At 44.8% G+C, this 19,893-nt stretch overlaps 1 protein-coding gene across 1 annotated transcript in view; it reads left to right on the top strand.

Moving 5' to 3' along the window:
* Window positions 1–19,684, top strand: part of kif5c (kinesin family member 5C) — a 26,529-nt gene extending 6,845 nt beyond the window's left edge. The window contains exons 2-26 of the mRNA XM_060040709.1: window positions 364–451; window positions 787–860; window positions 2,405–2,509; window positions 3,006–3,054; window positions 3,142–3,197; window positions 3,601–3,688; window positions 3,817–3,941; window positions 4,955–5,059; window positions 5,587–5,735; window positions 6,942–7,090; window positions 9,008–9,183; window positions 9,721–9,789; window positions 10,553–10,759; window positions 11,055–11,201; window positions 11,878–12,066; window positions 12,476–12,593; window positions 13,106–13,182; window positions 13,286–13,395; window positions 13,825–13,926; window positions 14,029–14,089; window positions 14,370–14,441; window positions 15,333–15,437; window positions 15,867–16,080; window positions 16,419–16,635; window positions 18,244–19,684. Coding sequence (XP_059896692.1) covers window positions 364–451; window positions 787–860; window positions 2,405–2,509; window positions 3,006–3,054; window positions 3,142–3,197; window positions 3,601–3,688; window positions 3,817–3,941; window positions 4,955–5,059; window positions 5,587–5,735; window positions 6,942–7,090; window positions 9,008–9,183; window positions 9,721–9,789; window positions 10,553–10,759; window positions 11,055–11,201; window positions 11,878–12,066; window positions 12,476–12,593; window positions 13,106–13,182; window positions 13,286–13,395; window positions 13,825–13,926; window positions 14,029–14,089; window positions 14,370–14,441; window positions 15,333–15,437; window positions 15,867–16,080; window positions 16,419–16,627 — 2,844 coding nt within the window. The 3' untranslated portion in view covers window positions 16,628–16,635; window positions 18,244–19,684. The remainder of the gene's footprint in view (window positions 1–363; window positions 452–786; window positions 861–2,404; window positions 2,510–3,005; window positions 3,055–3,141; window positions 3,198–3,600; window positions 3,689–3,816; window positions 3,942–4,954; window positions 5,060–5,586; window positions 5,736–6,941; window positions 7,091–9,007; window positions 9,184–9,720; window positions 9,790–10,552; window positions 10,760–11,054; window positions 11,202–11,877; window positions 12,067–12,475; window positions 12,594–13,105; window positions 13,183–13,285; window positions 13,396–13,824; window positions 13,927–14,028; window positions 14,090–14,369; window positions 14,442–15,332; window positions 15,438–15,866; window positions 16,081–16,418; window positions 16,636–18,243) is intronic.
* Window positions 19,685–19,893: the final 209 nt, after the last annotated feature.

The following is a 19,893-nucleotide window of genomic DNA, read 5'->3' as shown; positions in this document are numbered from 1 at the left end:
TTTTTTTTTGCTTTAGTTTTCTCTCCACCCATATGCTTTTAAGCAGCTGAGTTAAATAATGTGATACAAACGTCTCAGTTGGGCTAAGAATCTAAATCCTGACTCCATGGTTGACAGTTGCCTGCACTGTACATTTCATGTTGTACATCTCACAGCTCATGCACTATTATTGCTTTATATTGTATATATATTTAATTATAATTTGTACACGTTTATAGATATTGTAAACATGAAGTCATTTTCTCAGTGCCTGAATATGCTTAGAATATAACCATTCTCGAGCCAGTGGAATTGCATGACACTGCGTCTTTTTTGTTCTATTTGTTTAATTGAATGATTCGTGTTTTGCTCCTCTTCCTGCAGGGCAAGCCCTATGTGTTTGACCGAGTCCTGCCCCCCAACACAGTCCAGGAGCAGGTGTACGACACCTGTGCCAAGCAGATTGTCAAAGGTTTTATTTTTTTGTTGCATATATTCCATCAAAGCCTTATCGCTTTTCAGTTTTTGCCCTACCAATAAACTCCAACACAGACTTTAACATTATCAGAATGATACTCTCATTGATTCTATAATAATAACATAATAGACACTTTAGAGACGGCTGGACGAACAGGATCAACATTTTTTAGTCTTTTCCTTGTTTCTTGCTGTGATACTCTCCTTCACCCTGGACATCCTTCACATTAAGGATTGCTGGTTGTTCAATGGGATGCATGTGACCTAGTGTTGAAATCCTTGTCTGGTTTGTGCTAATTGAGGCCTTGTGCTGCTGCTGCTGTGTTACAGATGTCCTGGGAGGGTACAACGGAACCATATTTGCCTACGGGCAGACGTCATCCGGGAAGACGCACACCATGGAGGTCAGTCCGAGGCTCTGTCCTCAAACATTCACCTCTCTGAGTTTGTATTTGTTTGGTTCATTTGGTTCATGAAGGAATCTGCACCCTCCCATCTTAATCTATCTGTTCATTAACTATGTACAGCTTTTCAGTGAGGGGATTAATACACAAGATACAGAGGATTGCAAGGGTATGCTAGTTTTCAAGCTTCAGCGCTTTGGTTGGTCTGTGTCAGTTAGTAATTGTCAGTCCACTGAGTACATTTTAGGCAAAATCATGATGTGCAGAGAGTATGAAATATCTATACATATATATGTATATATCTGTCTCTGTCTTTCTCACTTGCAAGAAAGTGAGTACAAGGAAGTGATAAATTATTATATTTCTACAAGCAGTTAGAAATGCGAACTGCTTGTCTTTTGATAAGCAGTGAACCTTTAAAAGGTCTTATCCCGAGACATTATCTCTTACTCTCCCCTTTCAACCCCAGTGATTTATCTTCTTTCTTCAGATATTTTTCAAAGATAAATCACATATATTATTTTCACAGACCATCCTCGTTTAATTGTTTCCACTACCAGGAAAAATGCCTCCAAGACGCAAAACTGGGGGGCATTTTTTTATTTATAATTTTGCACCCTCCCGTTTCCAGGGAAACAGGCGACCATGCTAGTTGTCCCTCGAGATTATTTATAAAAAGGCGATTCAGAAAACATTTGCAGTCAGAACCGCAGCCCGATTTCTAAATTATAACCACCACACCTAGACCCCTAAGCGGCTAAGATAGTCCCAAACCATTTCTCCCTGTGCTCAGCTCATTATTATTACAGAGTCAATAATCTTTTATTGCATTCATCTGCCAGGAGGAAGCTCCCCTGGGCCTGGAGCTTGGAATTGGATAGCAGATAGCTGAGTTAATAATGTCCCCACACACACCACCAAACTATACACAATTTTCAGAAGTGATATTAAATAAAATACTTGTTTACCTATATATGGACATAACAGGAAAAATATCCTTGTGCCATGTCGTAAAGATTTAGCCACTATTTTCAAAGTAAAACCGGTTTAGAAACAACAAGTGTCCTTTCATTTCATTTATTCATTATTGTTCTAATGTCCATCATTGTTTTTGTTCCACATATTTTTAAGGAAATACTAAAAGGAAACATTATTTACATTGCACATTTCAAATGCAAACATCTCATGGTGCTTTACAAACAAACTAGTGAAATAAGAGTACAAATCTGTTGCACATGTAGGTAAAGGTGTGTGTAGGAGGCAAAACTTTAGCCTGTGGTCGAATTACTTGTACACCCAAGTGGGTGCTACATATTGGTGGTGGTTAGTGAGGTCCCCCCTTCACTTTAGGCGTCTTTGAGTGTTATTAATTATTATTATTCTTCATGTTTAACCTCTGTTTTCCTTTTATTCCTAGTCTGTTTTACATAGTTTTGAATGATGACTATATGCTCTGTAAGGTGACCTTGGGTGTCTTGAAAGGCGCCTCTAAATTAAATGTATTATTATTATTATTATTACTTTACCCTTGTATCTCCGCCCAGGGTAAGCTCCACGACCACCACGGGATGGGCATCATCCCGCGAATCGCCACGGACATATTCGACCACATCTACTCCATGGATGAGAACCTGGAGTTCCACATCAAGGTAAAACACACACAGCCTACCCAGGGTGCTGCTTGGGTTGGCCTTGTTGATTTCCTGAAAGCTTTTCACACCGTCACACTGTTTATTGTTCATCGGCCTCACTGAACGCTTGAATAAATTAAAATCCAAACAAGCCTGGAGTAAACACTAAGGCTTTTTGCTACGATGCCATTTCCAATATGGCGAAGGACATGTGCCATATGGTGAACAGTTCATCCAACTGCCATGTGTGTGTGTGTGTGTGTGTGTGTGTGTGTGTGTGTGTGTGTGTGTGTGTGTGTGTGTGTGTGTGTGTGTGTGTGTGTGTGTGTGTGTGTGTGTGTGTGTGTGTGTGTGTGTGTGTGCCAGGAAGTGTTTGAGTGCATGAACAAGCATAGTTCACCATTTTATCAAATAATAAAATATTACACCCTATCTTTTTCTTACTCCGTCCATTACCATTGTGCCTGTTTAACTTCATATTTATAAATAATGAACTTATTTCTTCTGGATGCAGGTCTCTTATTTTGAAATCTACATGGATAAAATCAGAGATTTGCTTGATGGTAAGTGGTTAGCACGCTGGCTAGTACCATAATATAACATGTTTAGACTAAACCCATGAGCTTACAGCTGTTTGTTTGTTTCCCAAGTGTCAAAAACCAACCTGGCTGTTCATGAAGACAAGAACAGAGTTCCGTTTGTCAAGGTGAGGCTGTAATCTGTATTTCTCTCAATATTAATATACATATACATATATATATATATATATATATATATATATATATATATATATATATATATATATATATATATATATACATACATATACATAAAAACCCTTAAAGAAACCACATAGAAACCAAAAGAATTAAAATACAACAATGTGTAAGAATTGATAAATAACACCTCTCTCTCTCTCTCTCTCTCTCTCTCTCTCTCTCCTCTCTCTCTCTCTCTCCCTCTCTCTCTCTCTCTCTCTCTCTCTCTCTCTCTCTCTCTCTCTCTCTCTCTCTCTCTGTCTTTCTGTCTCTCTGTCTCTCTGTCTGTCTGTCTGTCTGTCTGTCTGTCTGTCTGTCTGTCTGTCTGTCTGTCTGTCCGTCTGTTCAAAGGGCTGTACGGAGCGTTTTGTGTCCAGCCCGGAGGAGGTGATGGACGTCATCGACGATGGCAAGGCAAACCGCCATGTGGCCGTCACAAGTGAGCAGGCTGCCATTTTTCTAAACATGCTGTACTCGATATCAGATTGTTACTAGATCAGTACTTCAGGGGGACACTGGCGACAATATGAAAGGTATTAAGTGTTTAATCTTGTCACTGGTCGCCAGACATGAACGAACACAGCTCCCGCAGTCACAGCATCTTCCTGATCAACATCAAGCAGGAGAACGTGGAGACGGAGACCAAGCTGTCGGGGAAGCTCTACCTGGTGGACCTGGCCGGAAGCGAGAAGGTACTCCTCCCACGTGCTCTCCCATATGTCCTTATATGATGATGGAGGAGTTGTACTGCTAAATAAGTGATCAAGGTACCTAGCCCAGCATCAACAAGTCATATCGTATTTCCATCCATGTCTCGCATTTGACATGTCAAGTATGTTTCTAGACATTAGTTTAGTTGTTTCTAGAGCTTAGCCAAGCTACTAGCCCCCCACTAAAGCCTAGCACAGCTACCACTCCTGTACTAAGGTCTACAACAGCTAACAGCTCCAGGCTAGGGCCTAGCCTAGCTACCACCCCAGACTAGAATCTTACCTAGCTATCAAGCTCAGACTAAACCCTAACCTCCTTACCAGCCCAGACTATAGCCTGGCGTATCTACTAGCCCCCAGCTACAGTTTGGCCTACCAGGCCCAGATTGTAGTCTCAGCTAGCCTTCAGCTCAAGACTGGAGCCTATCCTAGTACAGCTACCAGGCCAAAACAAGGTCCAAGGATAGTTACCAACGATTCAAAAGGCTGCTACATACATGTTTACGGAATAGTGAAGGTAGGAAATAGAAGACACTGTTTTGTAATTTATCACTTTATGTATCCGTTTATTAAATATATAACATAACCCAGAGATGAATCTTCAATCCTTTTCAGCCCAGGCACACAAGGCTCATTCAAACAAGATAGTCTAGCCGGTAGGCCTATAATACAATGCTTATGGCTATGCAAACATATGTAGGCCTACTAATTGTTGTGCGCAGCGTGTAGTCACTGCAAAGTACTGGCAGACCAATGGCATCACGGACGGGAAGAGTCACTATGTGTCTTATTGGTCATGTTGCTTTGCTTCTACATAATGTAGCATAGCCACAGTCATTTTGCACCTTCCAGTCACTTCCACCTTCCAGTCACTTCCTCTGACCTAGTTCTACCACAGCACGCCACACCAACCGTGGTATTAATAATCCTGATGTGCAGGTACTCTCACGGGGTTTGACACCTTTTGGGCGTGTGTCCCTGGCTCTGTTTTCCAGGTCAGTAAGACAGGCGCTGAGGGATCCGTACTGGACGAAGCCAAGAATATCAATAAGTCTCTGTCGGCCCTGGGGAACGTCATCTCTGCTCTGGCCGAGGGAACCGTGAGTTGTCTCCCTGTCTGTCCCTCCGTTTGTCTGTCTGTCTGTCTGTCTGTCTGTCTGTCTGTCTGTCTGTCTGTCTGTCTGTCTGTCTGTCTGTCAGTCTGTCATTGTTTACTCTGGTGAGGAAAGAGGTTATTTGCCCAAGGGAGGGGTATCACTTGCCTGAAGCCATCACTGTGCTCTCGCTCAGGAAGTGGTCGGTATATAATAGCGATATAATTTTACCAACGCTCAATATAGACTGCAAGAAGACAGGAAGTCAGACCTTCCTAGGAGGAATCCATTGTTTTGAGACTGATCCTGTATCGCCTTTTATATATTTACAAATAATTTCAATTTCAAATTGTTTAGATTGGTACATTGTCCAACAATAACCATGTATAGAGGGGGGAAAACATGCATGCTGATAATGCATGAAAAATAATTGGTGTCTTTGTTGTCTTAGACACACAAACTTGAGCAGCTTATGAAATCATAGAGAACTTCGCTCACCCGGGTTTTTCATGTGTCCCATTTGTGCTCTGCAGAAAACCCACGTTCCGTACCGAGACAGCAAGATGACCCGCATCCTGCAGGACTCTCTGGGCGGGAACTGTCGCACCACCATCGTCATCTGCTGCTCGCCGTCCGTCTACAACGAGGCCGAGACCAAGTCCACCCTCATGTTCGGACAGAGGTGGGCGCTCCACCACTCTCCTAGACCCAACATCCATGCATTTCACGCAGTAAAGGTCAACCCCTCACCACACCACATTTTGGGTGTCAAACTCTTCATTTCTGGCATTCTGGGGAATCTCTCTGAACCACTTTTTTTTAAATCAATTTATGAAGAAAAGAACAATGGCTTTGTCAAATGTTTTTCAAAGTAAAAGTCCTCTGCTTCTTTCCTGTTTTTATTGGGAGAACAAATGGACATGTTAAAAATATTGAGGGGAGGTATCGCCTGCATCCCCCCCCTAAATCAATCCTAATATATTTGTACATGCTCGAGAAACAATTTCTAAATTGCTTTCTATTAATCTTCCTATTCTGTGAATCATCAGCGCAAATGAAAAAGCGAGATCGCTCCCATTACATATTTTACTGTATTATCAGTCAGTCACACACGGCTTTGTGAGGCAGTCTTTCCATATTGTGTGTGCAGTGGCAGGTCCATTTAATGATGTGTGTAAGATGGAAGGGTTCTGCTGTGATTTATAAGTGTGTTGCGGGCAATGTGAGCCATCCCCTGGTAGATTGGGCAGAGCAGACAGACATTAAGAGGCCATAATAACCGGCTGACCCCGCCGTGACCTTCACAAGCCGGTGTCAGCAGAGGGACAGTCGTCAGTCTGCTGGTGTTCTGTTTGAGGCTTGGTTGTACGGAAAAATATCCATGGATACGATAACCAGCCTATTCGTGTGCCAATGTACTTTATTTTGATATAATATGGTTAGGGTTAGCTTTTATTTTAATTACATTTTTTGTCTTTTTTATTCCTTGTAAGACCCTGATAATTATGTTTATAATACAAATTAAACCTGTTGAGATAATAGCAAAAATAATGACAATGACCTATATGAGCCCTATTATTATTTATAACTTTGTAGACACTTTGAAATTCGCAGAAGGTTCAGGACAAAAAAAGGTTTTCACATTTTCCAAAATAGACTTCAGTCCAGCCTGAAGCCACTCAAAAAGAATCCATTGCGCTATATTCACACTCGTGTGTGCTTTCGGGATAACAACGCGTGTCACACAATGCAGGGCAGACACCGCTGTCCCCTCTCCCTGTAAAACACATTGACCCAGCCCCCCGCCCTTCAGCCATCCCACGGCCCACCTGAGCTGAAGGAAGTGCTGCCGCTGAACCCTGACCCCTCAGGAACTCCTCTCTCTCAGGGCAAAGACCATCAAGAACACGGTGTCGGTGAACCTGGAGCTCACCGCCGAGGAGTGGAAGAAGAAGTACGAGAAGGAGAAGGACAAGACCCGGAGTCTGAAGATCATGATCCAGAAGCTGGAGAATGAGCTGAAGCGCTGGAGGAAAGGTACGGCGGAGGGAGGAGGGAGGTCAGCATGACGGGCAGTAGTGTGTGGCGGCGAAAGGGGAAACAGGAGACGAACGGGAGGCGATCGAAGAGAGGGAGCAAGCGCAAAAGGAATGAGTGAGGGAGGGGCTGAGAGAGGGGGTGAACAGGTTAGCGACAGGGTTAGTGTGCCAGTTTGTTTTTCAATTTTTAATTAATTCATGAATTAATCATACACAATACATCAGAAGCCAACTCTGTATGAGTAAATTCAGACAGAGAGAGAGAGAGAGAGAGAGAGAGAGAGAGAGAGAGAGAGAGAGAGAGAGAGAGAGAGAGAGAGAGAGAGAGACAAACAAAGACAGCTTAGGCTTACAGCAACAAGACAGAGAGCCTAGAAGCATGTTTTGATGGGACGTGACTTGGGTTCCTAGTGGGGTTGTGTCTGGGCAGAATCCTAATAAGCATGTTAGAGCGGTACAGTCTTCTGAGCTGCACCCATGCCTGGTGCATCATTATTTGTTTTTATCTTATCTTGTTGTGCTCAATAAAGGGACATTCTAATGCCGCTTTTCCACTGCATGGTACCAGCTCGACACGACTCGACTCAGCTCGCATTTTTTGCGTTTCCACCGCGGTACCATGGTATCTGGTACCTGAAGTGGCTGCTTTTTCTAGTACCTACTCGTTCTAGGTTCCAAGCGAGCTGAGCCGATGCTAAAAGGTGACGTCGGCAGACGGCCGGCGACTGATTGGCCAGAGAGTGTGACGAAGTCACGAGAGCGACATGGCAACCATGCTGGTAACATCCATAGCAGCGCCGCAGCCAACATATTCCACTTCTCCAACTTCTTCAACATGCCAGCTAATAATAGTAATGCGATCGATGTCCTCCATTGTTGTTATGTGGGTTCTGTCCATGTGTGGGTTGCGTATGTGTTGTTTGCGTCGCGTACACAAATACGTCACGGCCCTTTCGCGCAGCCGACCCCGCCCACGTCCAGGAGGTACTATTTGCGGTGGAAAAGCACCCGTGCTGCTACCGTGTCGAGTCGTGTCGTGTCGAGTCGTGTCGAGTCGAGCTACATGTGCGGTGGAAAAGCGGCATAAGAAACAGAAAACAGACATAATAAGAGGAACAGACATTTACAGGCAGTTGTTCAATGTAACAATCGAGTTAGTGTTGTGTTGTGGGTTTGATGAATATTTCACCTTTTTGGGGATATGGCTGTATTTTCAGATAAAATAATGTCACAATATTGAATATGATAGGCAACAAGAGACAAAATGGCGTAAAAAATGGGAGCAAATGAGTGGGACTTTGTCACAGCAGAATGTCTCACTCAGCAAAGAGGAGGCTGGCAGAATGTCTATCGCTATGGTTACCATCTCAGCAGGATGGCTGGATATGCCTTGTAGCTGCTTCCTAGAGTCTCTGTTGACTCTACAGATCCTGATAGATACATTCACTTACTGTACAGACCACACACATTTTTGATTGTTGTTAGTATTATTTATCTCTCTATGTATCGTTCTTTCTCTCTCTATCTCTCTCTCTCTCATTTGCTCTCTCTCTTTCTCTATCTATGTATCTTCAAAATCTGACTGATTTATTGTTGTTAATATAATTTCCCTCTATGTATCTCTCTCTCTCTCTCTGTCTCTGTCTCTGTCTCTCTCTTTCTCTCTCTCTCTCTCCCTCTCTCTCCTCTCTCTCTCTCTCCTCTCTCTCTCTCTCTCTCTCTCTCTCTCTCTCTCTCTCTCTCTCTCTCTCTCTCTCTCTCTCTCTCTCTCTCTCTCTCTCTCTCTCTCTCTCTCTTCTCTCTCTCTCTCTCTCTCCCCCCCCTCTCTCTCTCTCTCTTTCTCTCTCTCTCTCTCTCTCTCTCTCTCTCTCTCTCTCTCTCTCTCTCTCTCTCTCTCTCTCTCTCTCTCTCTCAGGTGAGGCCGTTCCGGTGGAGGAGCAGCTGAGCAACAAGGAGAGCAAGCGTGGCGCTGGCAGCGAGGCCACACCCACTATTGAGACGCTGGCCCCTCCCACCGCCCCCCTGGCGGACGAGGAGAAGACCCAGTATGAGAACCTCATCACGGAGCTCTACCAGCAGCTGGACGACAAGGTGGGCTCACACACAGAAACACCGACATCGCTGAGTGAGGACGGGCAAAGCGTCGCTTACAGGCGTCCAAACCCCAGCCAGAGGCAACGCGGTGTACAAAATATACTAAAGGTGTATCTATACAAAATATACACACATATAAAGTCTTCAGGGGTAAAGGAAATGAGTTGAAATGCTTGTTTGCCAGCTATGTAATTCAAATGATATCGTATTAGATGCAATACAATATGACAATATTGGTGGGCTCTCTTGAACTTGGTATTTCATAAATGAAAACAAGGAGGTAGTCAAAGATTAAGATAATCGACAATATTCAAGGCCTTCCAATTGATATGTCCAGAGGCAAATGAGTCAATAAATTAATAATGAACCAGTAAGAATAATTGTAAACTCGTGTATAGGTTACATTTACGTCATCTATCGGGGCCCTAGTTAGCAGTGGTCTTCTAAAATCATTATTTGCACTGTAAATAAGCATGCGGGCATCCCGTAGCAGGCCGTGATAATGCTGACTCACTGTGTCTTGTCTGTATTCAGGATGATGAGATCAACCAACACAGTCAGATGTCTGAGAAGCTCTCAGAGCAGATGATCGATCAAGATGAGGTAAGGCCTGCTCATAAATCGTATCCTCTCCTCCACTCGAATCATGCTGGCCTACAGTGTTCAACGCCACCTTGCTCGGTCAAATTACACGGATCCCCTTTTACGGAAGCGTGATTTTATCTATATACTGTAGCAGTACTGTTCCATCAGCGACGGGCTAAACGCCCAAATAGCACGTTGAACATCATGTAAACTAGATTAAATACCTTTGTATTCTAGCACCATCTTGTGGCAGGCAACGTACTAATTTGAACGCGTTGAGTTCATTTTTCTCTATTATAACGCTATCGTACTTCCCCCACCTACCCACGGCCCTGCATCACAATAATGGCTTGAAAGCAATTTTCTAGAAAGTGTTTGCGTGGGTGCGGCGGCCGTCTCCGGCCATCTCCATAGCAACACTGCGGCAGTATTTCAAGTGCCTCTAAAGAGCAGGTTGCTTTTGAAAATGGTTTACCTGTCAGAAGAGACAACAGTCGCTGTATAATTTAGTCTTTTGTAGATAAGTGCTCCTTTATAATGTCAGGACATCCCTGGAGAGCCGTCGGATCGATGGGGATTCCGATGGATATTTTAGCCAACCACGCATCCATTTCCTTTGCTGGCATCAATTAATTCAGTTTTCTGACCAACATCATAATTCCATTATCCAATCATCCACCTTTCCACACATCCATCCAACCATCTATCTACACATTAATCCATCCCTCCACAACCATCCACACATCCATCCATCCCTCCTTCCATCCTTCTCTATGTCCAGATGCTGGCCTCCTCGCGCCGTGACTACGAGCGCCTGCAGGAGGAGCTGTCGCGCCTGCAGAGGGAGAACGACTCGGCCAAGGAGGAGGTGAAAGAGGTGCTGCAGGCCCTGGAGGAGCTGGCGGTCAACTACGACCACAAGAGCCAGTCGGTGGAGAACATGAACCGCAACGCGGTGCAGCTCAACGAGGAGCTCAGCCAGAAGACGGTGAGCCCCCTCGCCGATGGGACGTGTGTCCCATCACAGAAAGGACATCTAATGTCAGTGCATCAAATGAAAATGGCTTGAAGTGGAACGTTCCTCTGTACATCATTTCACATCCTAAAAGAGAGGCAGCTCTATAGACCCAATTGTTTGTCTGTTTTGTCCTTGCAGCCCCCCCATGTGGCCAATAAATGTACTGCAATAAATATAATCTGTGAGTCTGTGACACATATTACATGGGAAACGTGCTGTGTTTTGATGACGTTGCCAACTGTGTGTGTGTGTGTGTGTGTTTCAGAACGACCTGCAGGGCGTGCAGAGGGATCTGACCACACTGCAGGAGATGAGCAGTCACCACAAAAAGAGATCTGCTGAGATCCTCAACCTGCTGCTCAGAGACCTCAGCGACATAGGCAGCGTCCTGGGCACCAGCGACCTCAAAGCTGTAAGCCTTACATTGACATACAGTGGTATCAAAGCTGTAAGCCTTACATTGACATACAGTGGTATCAAAGCTTGGAGGGCCCCTATGCATACATACAGTTGTTTCAAAGCTTGGAGGGCCCCTATATATACTTAAAGTGGTATCAAAGCTGGGAGGGTCCCTTATATATACATAATGTTGTAACAAAGCTGGAAGGGACCCTTATATAAATCAACAGTTGTATCAAAGTTGTTGGACACCCTTATGTAAACATACAGTTGTATCAAAGCTGGGAGTGACCCTTATTTAAACCTGCAGTGATATCAAAGTCATCAAGGGAAATGTATGACTTTGATATCACCATGATGCGCCGTGATGCACCCTTCTTGAGGTGCACATAGGTGCCCCATATATCTCCTGCCCTTAGGGTATTTTAAGCAGAACTCCTATTTGCAGTCCATTCACGGCCATGACATATATTTAGTCGCCTTCTCGCCATAATGTTGCTTAGGATGGGCGGTTTGCACACTCTTGTGGAGAGGCATGACTAGGATGCTAAATCACCATATCAACCATGTGCCAGGGCTGTGATTTAGTCACTTTAGGTTGCACTGGGCATGTCAGTATCGCCCCCTGGTGGACCTCCTTATATCTCAGAGCCTCTGCTCACCTCTTCCCTTGGTCTCTCTGCGCTCAGATGACCGAGTCGAGCGGCGTCCTGGAGGAGGAGTTCACTATGGCCCGCCTGTATGTCAGCAAGATGAAGTCTGAGGTGAAGTCCCTGGTGAAGCGCAGCAAGCAGCTGGAGAGCACCCTGTCGGACACCTCCCGCAAGGCGCAGGCCAACGACAAGGAGCTGGCCTCCTGCCAGCTGCTCATCTCCCAGGTAACCAGCGCGGAGACACTAAAGGTGGAGGCGAAGGAGCCTTCTGGATGTTAGTTGACAGTTAGGTGACGGGTAGTTACCAGCGTACTCACGAGTAGCCACCACTTCCCCATTGCACCTAGCAAGGGGGCAGGAATATCACTCCTTTAGTGTCCCAGATAAACAGACACTGCTCACATATCGGATTCATCTTGAACTCATTCCTCATAACTTCTTACTTACTTGTTTATGCTATCGTTCCCTGGTTTCTTTCTTCCGATTCAGAGTATTTCCTTGCCCTTTAGAAGGCGTAGGGTGAGGTCAGGGGGTCGTTCAATGTGTCCTGTGAGCCCCTTGAGACTAACTGTGATTTAATATTCAGTAACAAGTGAGACGAAGGTTCTGGGCTTATGGTTCTGCCCTCCAACAGCACCAGGCAAAGATCAAGTCCCTGACGGACTACATGCAGAACGTGGAGCAGAAGAAGAGGCAGCTGGAGGAGAGCCAGGATGGGCTGATGGAGGAACTGGCCAAACTTAAGGCTCAAGGTTGGCCTTAGGCACCAAACTACCAAATACGTTTTGTTTATTTATCCTCGGAAAACACATTGAGGGAAAAAAACATCCTTTGCAATGGTGCCGAGGGTACAGTGAAGGTTAATAGATCGGCTAAAAATAAATAAATAAAGTAAATAATACAATAAAGTAAAGTAAAACAAAATATGTATCAGCATCCATTTGGATATAAAAACATTATCAATTACAGTCAATGCAGGAGAATTCTGTTGGAAGGGAGATGAGATTAATACATTCTCTCAGTGAAACAAAAGCACACAACTTCCAGGATCGAGGAGCTCGTTCCAAATGGAAGATGCTTTGTAAAAAAAGGCAAAAGGTAACAAAACCACTCAGGAAACAGCCTCAGAAATGTTATATCAGGAGAAATAATGAGCAGTATAAAGCAATGCTCATCGGTAAAGGCAAAGTCTGTATATATATATTTTTTTGGTCAAAATGACTTGAGAACATACTGAGTGAAGGGATCGTCTTTTTGTCCTCAGGGAAAGTACAAGAGGTGGACGTGATTGACAAGGAGAAGGAGCACATGGCCATACTACAAGACGCCGTGGAGATCAAGGTATTCATTCTTTTAATTTCCTTGATCTTCTTCGACAATCACTTCTACCTCTGCGTTCCCAGAACCTCAGGGCTCGTTCACATCACTCCCATGGCTCCCACAGAGAACCCTGGAGGAGCAGATGGAGAACCACAGAGAGGTCCACCAGAAGCAGCTCTCCCGGCTCCGTGACGAGATAGAGCACAACAAGAGGAGTCTGGACGAGCTCCGGGAGTGAGTGAACGCAGCACTCGCGGTTTCACTGTTCTTTAGATGAGAGCTGCGGGGAGAAACGTCCATTAACCCTACCAAATAGATGTGTGGTTATCTTTACCCGGTGATGGAGGTGGACTTTCTGAATCAGTGCCACATAACGCTCTCTTCAGTAACATACAACATGCACAGGAAAGAGTTCTGTAATATAGGCACGAGTCGCATACATGAGATTGGTTGGGCTACTGTATATACGATCAGAACCTATTCATGAATACAGAAATGAAAAAACAAGACAACACACTTTAGCAGGTGCGTGAGATTATTCTGTATAAACCTGTTATTTACATGTATTTTGATGACTCGAAGGACTTGAATTGACTTGATGAATTAAACTCTTATGAGACGCTGTCTGAAGGGATGTTTGATGGGTGTTCCCCTGTCCCCCAGTCTGAACCAGGGCCTGCAGCTGGAGCAGGAGAAGATGCACGCCGACTACGACAAGCTGAAGGCAGAGGAACAGGAGAAGGAGAGGAGGCTCCAGAAGCTCATGTAAGCGTCTCATCGCAGGCTCGACTCAACATCCCTGTGACCGTTCAGGCCGCTCTGATGTGACCGCGGTAACACTGCACTTGTGCACCTTTTCCCGCTCAGGTTCACCAATGAGAAGAGAGAGCAAGCGAAAGATGACCTGAAGGGTCTGGAGGAGACAGTGGTATGTTATGACATGACGTGTTAATGTTAATGTTATTGATCAATCTATGCACCACGCTTTGGACGAAGAGCTTGGATATCTGAAATTGCTCACATGAAACCCTGCAAAAATTATAAAATGGCACGAGTATAAATTAATATTATTTACTGCCTGTAGAATAGAGCTAAAATTGGTAATAAAAGAGAGCTTAAATGTTTTTGCTATGCCAAAGCCTGTTTATTCATATTTGCTTGGAGAACTGCTAATAACTCCAACATGTTTTGACCAAACACCTTGTTAGACCAAAGAGCTGCAGACACTTCTCAATCTCCGCCAGCTATTCATTGATGACATGGGCCTTCGAGTGAGGAATGTAAGTATCGACTGGACTGTACTGTAAACCTACAACCTAACCCTAACCCACTGTGCAGGCTTGACCCCTTATAACATGATAACAGGTAACAGACATGCTTAACAAACATATGTCAAGACTGCAGTGTTGCAATAATGCAAATATATTACATATTTCTTCTTTCTTGTTTGTACGCCTACACAGTAGGCGCACACACACACACACACACACACACACACACACACACACACACACACACACACACACACACACACACACACACACACACACACACACACACACACACACACACACACACACACACAGAAGTATGAAAGCATTCCATATTCCCATAGTCAAACCACCTCTGTTGTGGATGTCCCCAGAAAACCGAAAACTGTTGCTGGTGGTTGTGCAGTATGTCTTATTGAGCACCATGCAGATGCTTAGTCTCAATGTCAAATTTATGAATCCAAGCTTAAGTGGCGTTATATTATTTCTAGTATACCCTTCAAGTTCACAACGAGGCCTTTGTGTCAATCTGGAGAAAGCACGTATTGAATTTGACTAGTTAATCCATATTAAGTGTCCTGAGTATCTTGGAACACATACCAAGTGAGAAGTAGAGAGAGGAAGGCATTTCAGACATTTCCTGCAAATTAACTCAACACAGCCATCACTTTAATAAACAAGATTAGTTCAAATGCCTAATTAATTAAATGCATCCAGAGAAGACTCAATCCACATCAACAAATCTTACTTTGAACCTATCTGATGGCTGCAGGGAAGAAGTTACAAAGAACAGGTTCATGTGTTTACCGACCATCTAATTATCTGGTTTTGATTGAGGCGTTGTATAACCGCATTCCCATCTGTTTCATCTATTGTGCTTCCTCGTTCCTGTCCAATCAGAGTGCAGAGAATGACAGTGATGAGGCGGGAGGAAGTCTGGCTCAGAAACAGAGGATTGTCTTCTTGGAGAACAATCTGGAACAGCTCACTAAGGTCCACAAACAGGTAGGATAAGATGGACCAGATCTCTCACACAGACACACACACACACACACCCACACACCCACACACACACACACACACACAAACACGCGCGCACAAGAACGTGCGTGCAAACACACACGCACAAATCTTTGCACATGCACATGAATACACACACATACACATACAGAGAGACAGACAAAGACACATACACACACACATAAACATGCACAAATAAGCACAAAACTTAGATATAGACAAACTAACTATACACAAATGATGTTACGCATGTTTCCACTACATATCACATCCACTCTTATACTGCACACACCTACTTCCACTTCAACATGCAAATCATCATCACCACCACCACCACCACCACCACCACCACCACCACCACCACCACCACCACCACCAACAACCCCTCCTTCCAACTCGGTCTCGGTGCTCCAGCTGGTCCGGGATAACGCAGATCTGCGCTGCGAGCTGCCCAAGCTGGAGAAGCGTCTGCGGGCCACGGCGGAGCGGGTGAAGGCCCTGGAGGGGGTCCTGAGGGCCGCCAAGGAGGGCGCCATGAAGGACCGCAAGCGCTACCAGCAGGAGGTGGACCGCATCAAGGAGGCGCTGCGCTCCAAGAACGTGGCCAGGAGAGGGCACTCCCAGATAGGTGGGACAACGGGGGAGTAGGGGAGGTGGGGGGGGGGGGGGTCAGCATTGTCGTCATGGCAACTTGGTTCATAGAGCCAGCTATCTCAAAAAGGCCCGGTCCTACGACCATAACCTTGATTGTTGTCAAAGTATTATGTACTTATACTTAATTATAATTTAATGTTTATCAAAAAATTACAAAAGGTATTTTATTAAACCAGTAGAAGTCAATAGTAGATTAAATGTCATAAATAAATTATATTTTCTAAAAGTGAATGGCCATGCACTCCCGGCCTTGTGTGTTAAGTTGCCTCATTACAGCCTCCGTAATGTGTTTCCCTCTCCTCTCCTCCACAGCCAAACCTATCCGTGCCGGCCATCACCACCAACCACAGCCTTCCTCCTCCTCCTCCTCCTCTTCCTCCCCCTCCATCCGTGGCAGCGGCGCTAGCGGCGGCAGTAGTGTTAGTCGAGGGGTCTCCAGCCCCCGTCACCACCACCCCAGTCAGCACCGAGCGCAGTCTCAGCAGCCCTACCCTCACCCCCAACAGCACCGCAGCAAGTAGACACACAGGTGGGTGGAGCCAAGGTGGACGGACAGGGGGGTGGAGCCAAGGTGGACGGACAGGGGGGTGGAGCCAAGGTGGACAGACAGGGGGGTGGAGCCAAGGTGGACGGACAGGGGGGTGGAGCCAAGGTGGACAGACAGGGGGGTGGAGCCAAGGTGGACGGACAGGGGGGTGGAGCCAAGGTGGACAGACAGGGGGGTGGAGCCAAGGTGGACCAAGGCTCGGTTAAAAGCTAAATTGGAATGAAGTTCTATGGTGGGTGGAGCTAAAGTCGAATAATGACCTGGTTGGATGGAGCAAAGGTGGAGTAAATACATGGCTGGGTGGAGCCAAGGTGGCGTAAGGTCCTGGGTGGGCGGGGCTGAGGTGGACTAAGGTCCTGGTTGGGTGGAGCCAAGGTGGACTAAGGTCCTGGGTGGGCGGGGCCAAGGTGGACTAAGGTCCTGGGTGGGCGGGGCCAAGGTGGACTAAGGTCCTGGGTGGGCGGGGCCAGGGTGGATTAAGGTCCTTGGTGGGCGGGGCCTGGGTGGACTAAGGTCCTGGGTGGGCGGGGCCAGGGTGGATTAAGGTCCTGGGTTGGCGGAGCCAAGGTGGACTAAGGTCAAGGGTGGGCGGGGCCAAGGTGGACTAAGGTCAAGGGTGGGCGGGGCCAAGGTGGACTAAGGTCAAGGGTGGGGGGGCCATTCATAAATAGTTTCAAGCCTCTACTGGGTTTCAGAGCAGTGTAAGACGTGGCCTCACCACAGGTTAGTGGGTACTGTATCCTGCTTTAGAAAGCATGGGAACCGGGCGCTTGGACGAGAGTATGGCAGAGACAGAGAGTGTTGAGACAGGAAGTCTGGACACTTTAACATGAATGGAGATCAATAACCACTCACTGCAATCCAGGTTCCCACACTTACACTAGCCTCCTTCTTTTTGATGATTTAATGCAACAGCGCCGACATGACTTGAATGCTTGATTCATGGACAAATTGAATAAGAGTTGCCCCTCTTTACATTCCTGTTTTTAAACGTCATGGCGGCAGTGGAGGAGAGCTCTGCGGTGATTCTTCATTGTCCTCCTTCAGAAAGGATTAATCAGATTGATTTAATTGCCGTCAGCCCACTTTCCTTCAATTGGCCCTTTTGTTAAGATGAATCCCCCCTCGGTCAGAGAATCCAGAATAATTAATTACGTTTCAAAGACATTCAGGATTCAATCTGTCCCGAAGGGGCCTTGGGAAAGGCCTCAGTAGGTGGCCATTTATGTTTGTGCCCAGCTAAGCCAGGCTCGGACCCGCGCATCCATATTCAGCCCCTCAAGAGCACAAGAGCAGGACCTTTTGGTGCAAAAGGCCACATCTGTGGGACACAAAGTAACCGACCTATTGGGGACGATACTTTCTCAACCACTTTGAATGCTAACAGTTCAGTTGGGATTCCCATAAGCCCTTTGAGAGATGTGTTGAGTTGACCACTAGATGGCAGCATGCACACATTTGTATACATGCATCAAGGGGGTATTGAGCAGATTGTAAATGACACATTTGCCTCTGCAAAAAGAATATGCACAATGCTATTTAACTGACATATGTTGAGTGATAATTATAGATTTAATAGTTTTTCTGCAGATTGGAGGCAAAGCTGCTGGATGTCCAGATCCACTCTTCATAACGGACCTTATACTCCTCCTCAACCAGAGGATTATCAACGTTTTATTTTGTAGGATTTTTACAACTGCTGGGAATTCTCCTCCCTTCACCAATCTGCCTTTACTGGTACCACAGACTCCTCATTCACAATACATTCCTTCTCCACTGCCCACAAGTGCTTTCCTCCTTACCTGTCTATAAGCCTGACCTAAACCTTGTATGTCTCCCTCCCTGTCTCTTGCCCCCTGTGGTTTCCTCTCTCTCCACTTTGTCTCTCTCCCTTGTTCCCTCTCTCTCCTCTATCTCTCCCTCCCTTGCTCTCTCTTTCTCTCTCGCCCTCTGTTTCCTCTCTCAATCTCCATGGGTCTGTCCTGATGTCGAGTGAACTTAGGTACGGTACAGAAACAAACTAAACATAAATATTAGCCCATTTAAAGCTGGCTTTACCAGCTACGTATGATTATTTACAATTCCTTTGCAAAAAATAAGACAGATATAGTTGTCTGTTTCTAAGGATATATGCCACTCTAGAGGCAGTAGACACTGAAAATGTGTTCTGATGTATGTATTCCCTTTTGTATTTTGTTTTTATTATGTTTCCTTTTTCACAGCCTTATTGTTAAGGTAGCACCTTTTAACAGAATGTACTTTTTCTTTGTGGGATTTTTTTTACAGATATATATATCAGTCAGTGTTTTTTATTCATATTTTCGTTTAATATATTTTATTTATTGAAAGTTTACATTTATTTATGTATTTATTTAGACAATACACAAATACAAAGTAATTGCAAGGGAGAAGATCAATACATATTGTAATTGTATATGTGTTTGTTTCTTGAGTGTGAATCAAAGTGGATATAAGTATTATCACCAATCTTATAAGCTTTTGTAACTTTATTTTGGCCTTTCTGAGCTCGCAGTCATGTAATGTAAGACCATAACCTAAACTTCCCAGTAAATATCGTCGGTTAGGTTTTAGACGTCATTCATAAGGCCATGATGTGTCTCATGCAGTATTGTTATTGACGAGATTTCAGTTAATACCTAACTGAAATCTCAACTGAATACGATGTAATGAAAAACAACATCCGTTATATCTGCCTTGTAAAAGAGATTCAAAACAACAAAGAAATGCAGAAACAGAATGTGTGAATTAGAAACACACTGCACAAATGCACAATCATGTCGTACTTGATTGTGAAACATGATTTCATCGAGATCAGTTTGATCCCAAAAAGACAAAAACAATCAGACCTAGATCTATTCATTGAAAAAGCGTGATCTTTATCTTTTATATTGAAACTCTCTACTCTGTCTGTACTTTTAAGACCACCCAGACACAAATGGGTTCAGGGTTTTTTCAATGTGCTGTTTCAAACATGAATTATCCAATTCTGACATGTTGTGGTGTAAGGACTGAGTGCTCTGCCAAATGGATGAAGGGACAGATGTTGTTTGTCCAGATTTAAGGTGATCGTGGCTGTCTGATTCCCAAGTAAGCACCATACGTGCCGGGTATTTTTTGAGAAGAATATTTATAGAGAATATTTGCTCCATGGAGTTTTCGACTCAGAAGGACAGCTGGAGGGGAAAAAAGGGTCTATATTTGTCTCAAAGTTAGTTATGG

This window comes from Gadus macrocephalus, chromosome 20, assembly GCF_031168955.1.
Source record: "Gadus macrocephalus chromosome 20, ASM3116895v1".
Lineage (NCBI taxonomy): Eukaryota > Metazoa > Chordata > Actinopteri > Gadiformes > Gadidae > Gadus > Gadus macrocephalus.
The sequence above is the reverse complement of the archived record's forward strand: the minus strand, read 5'-3'. Positions and strand labels throughout refer to the sequence as shown.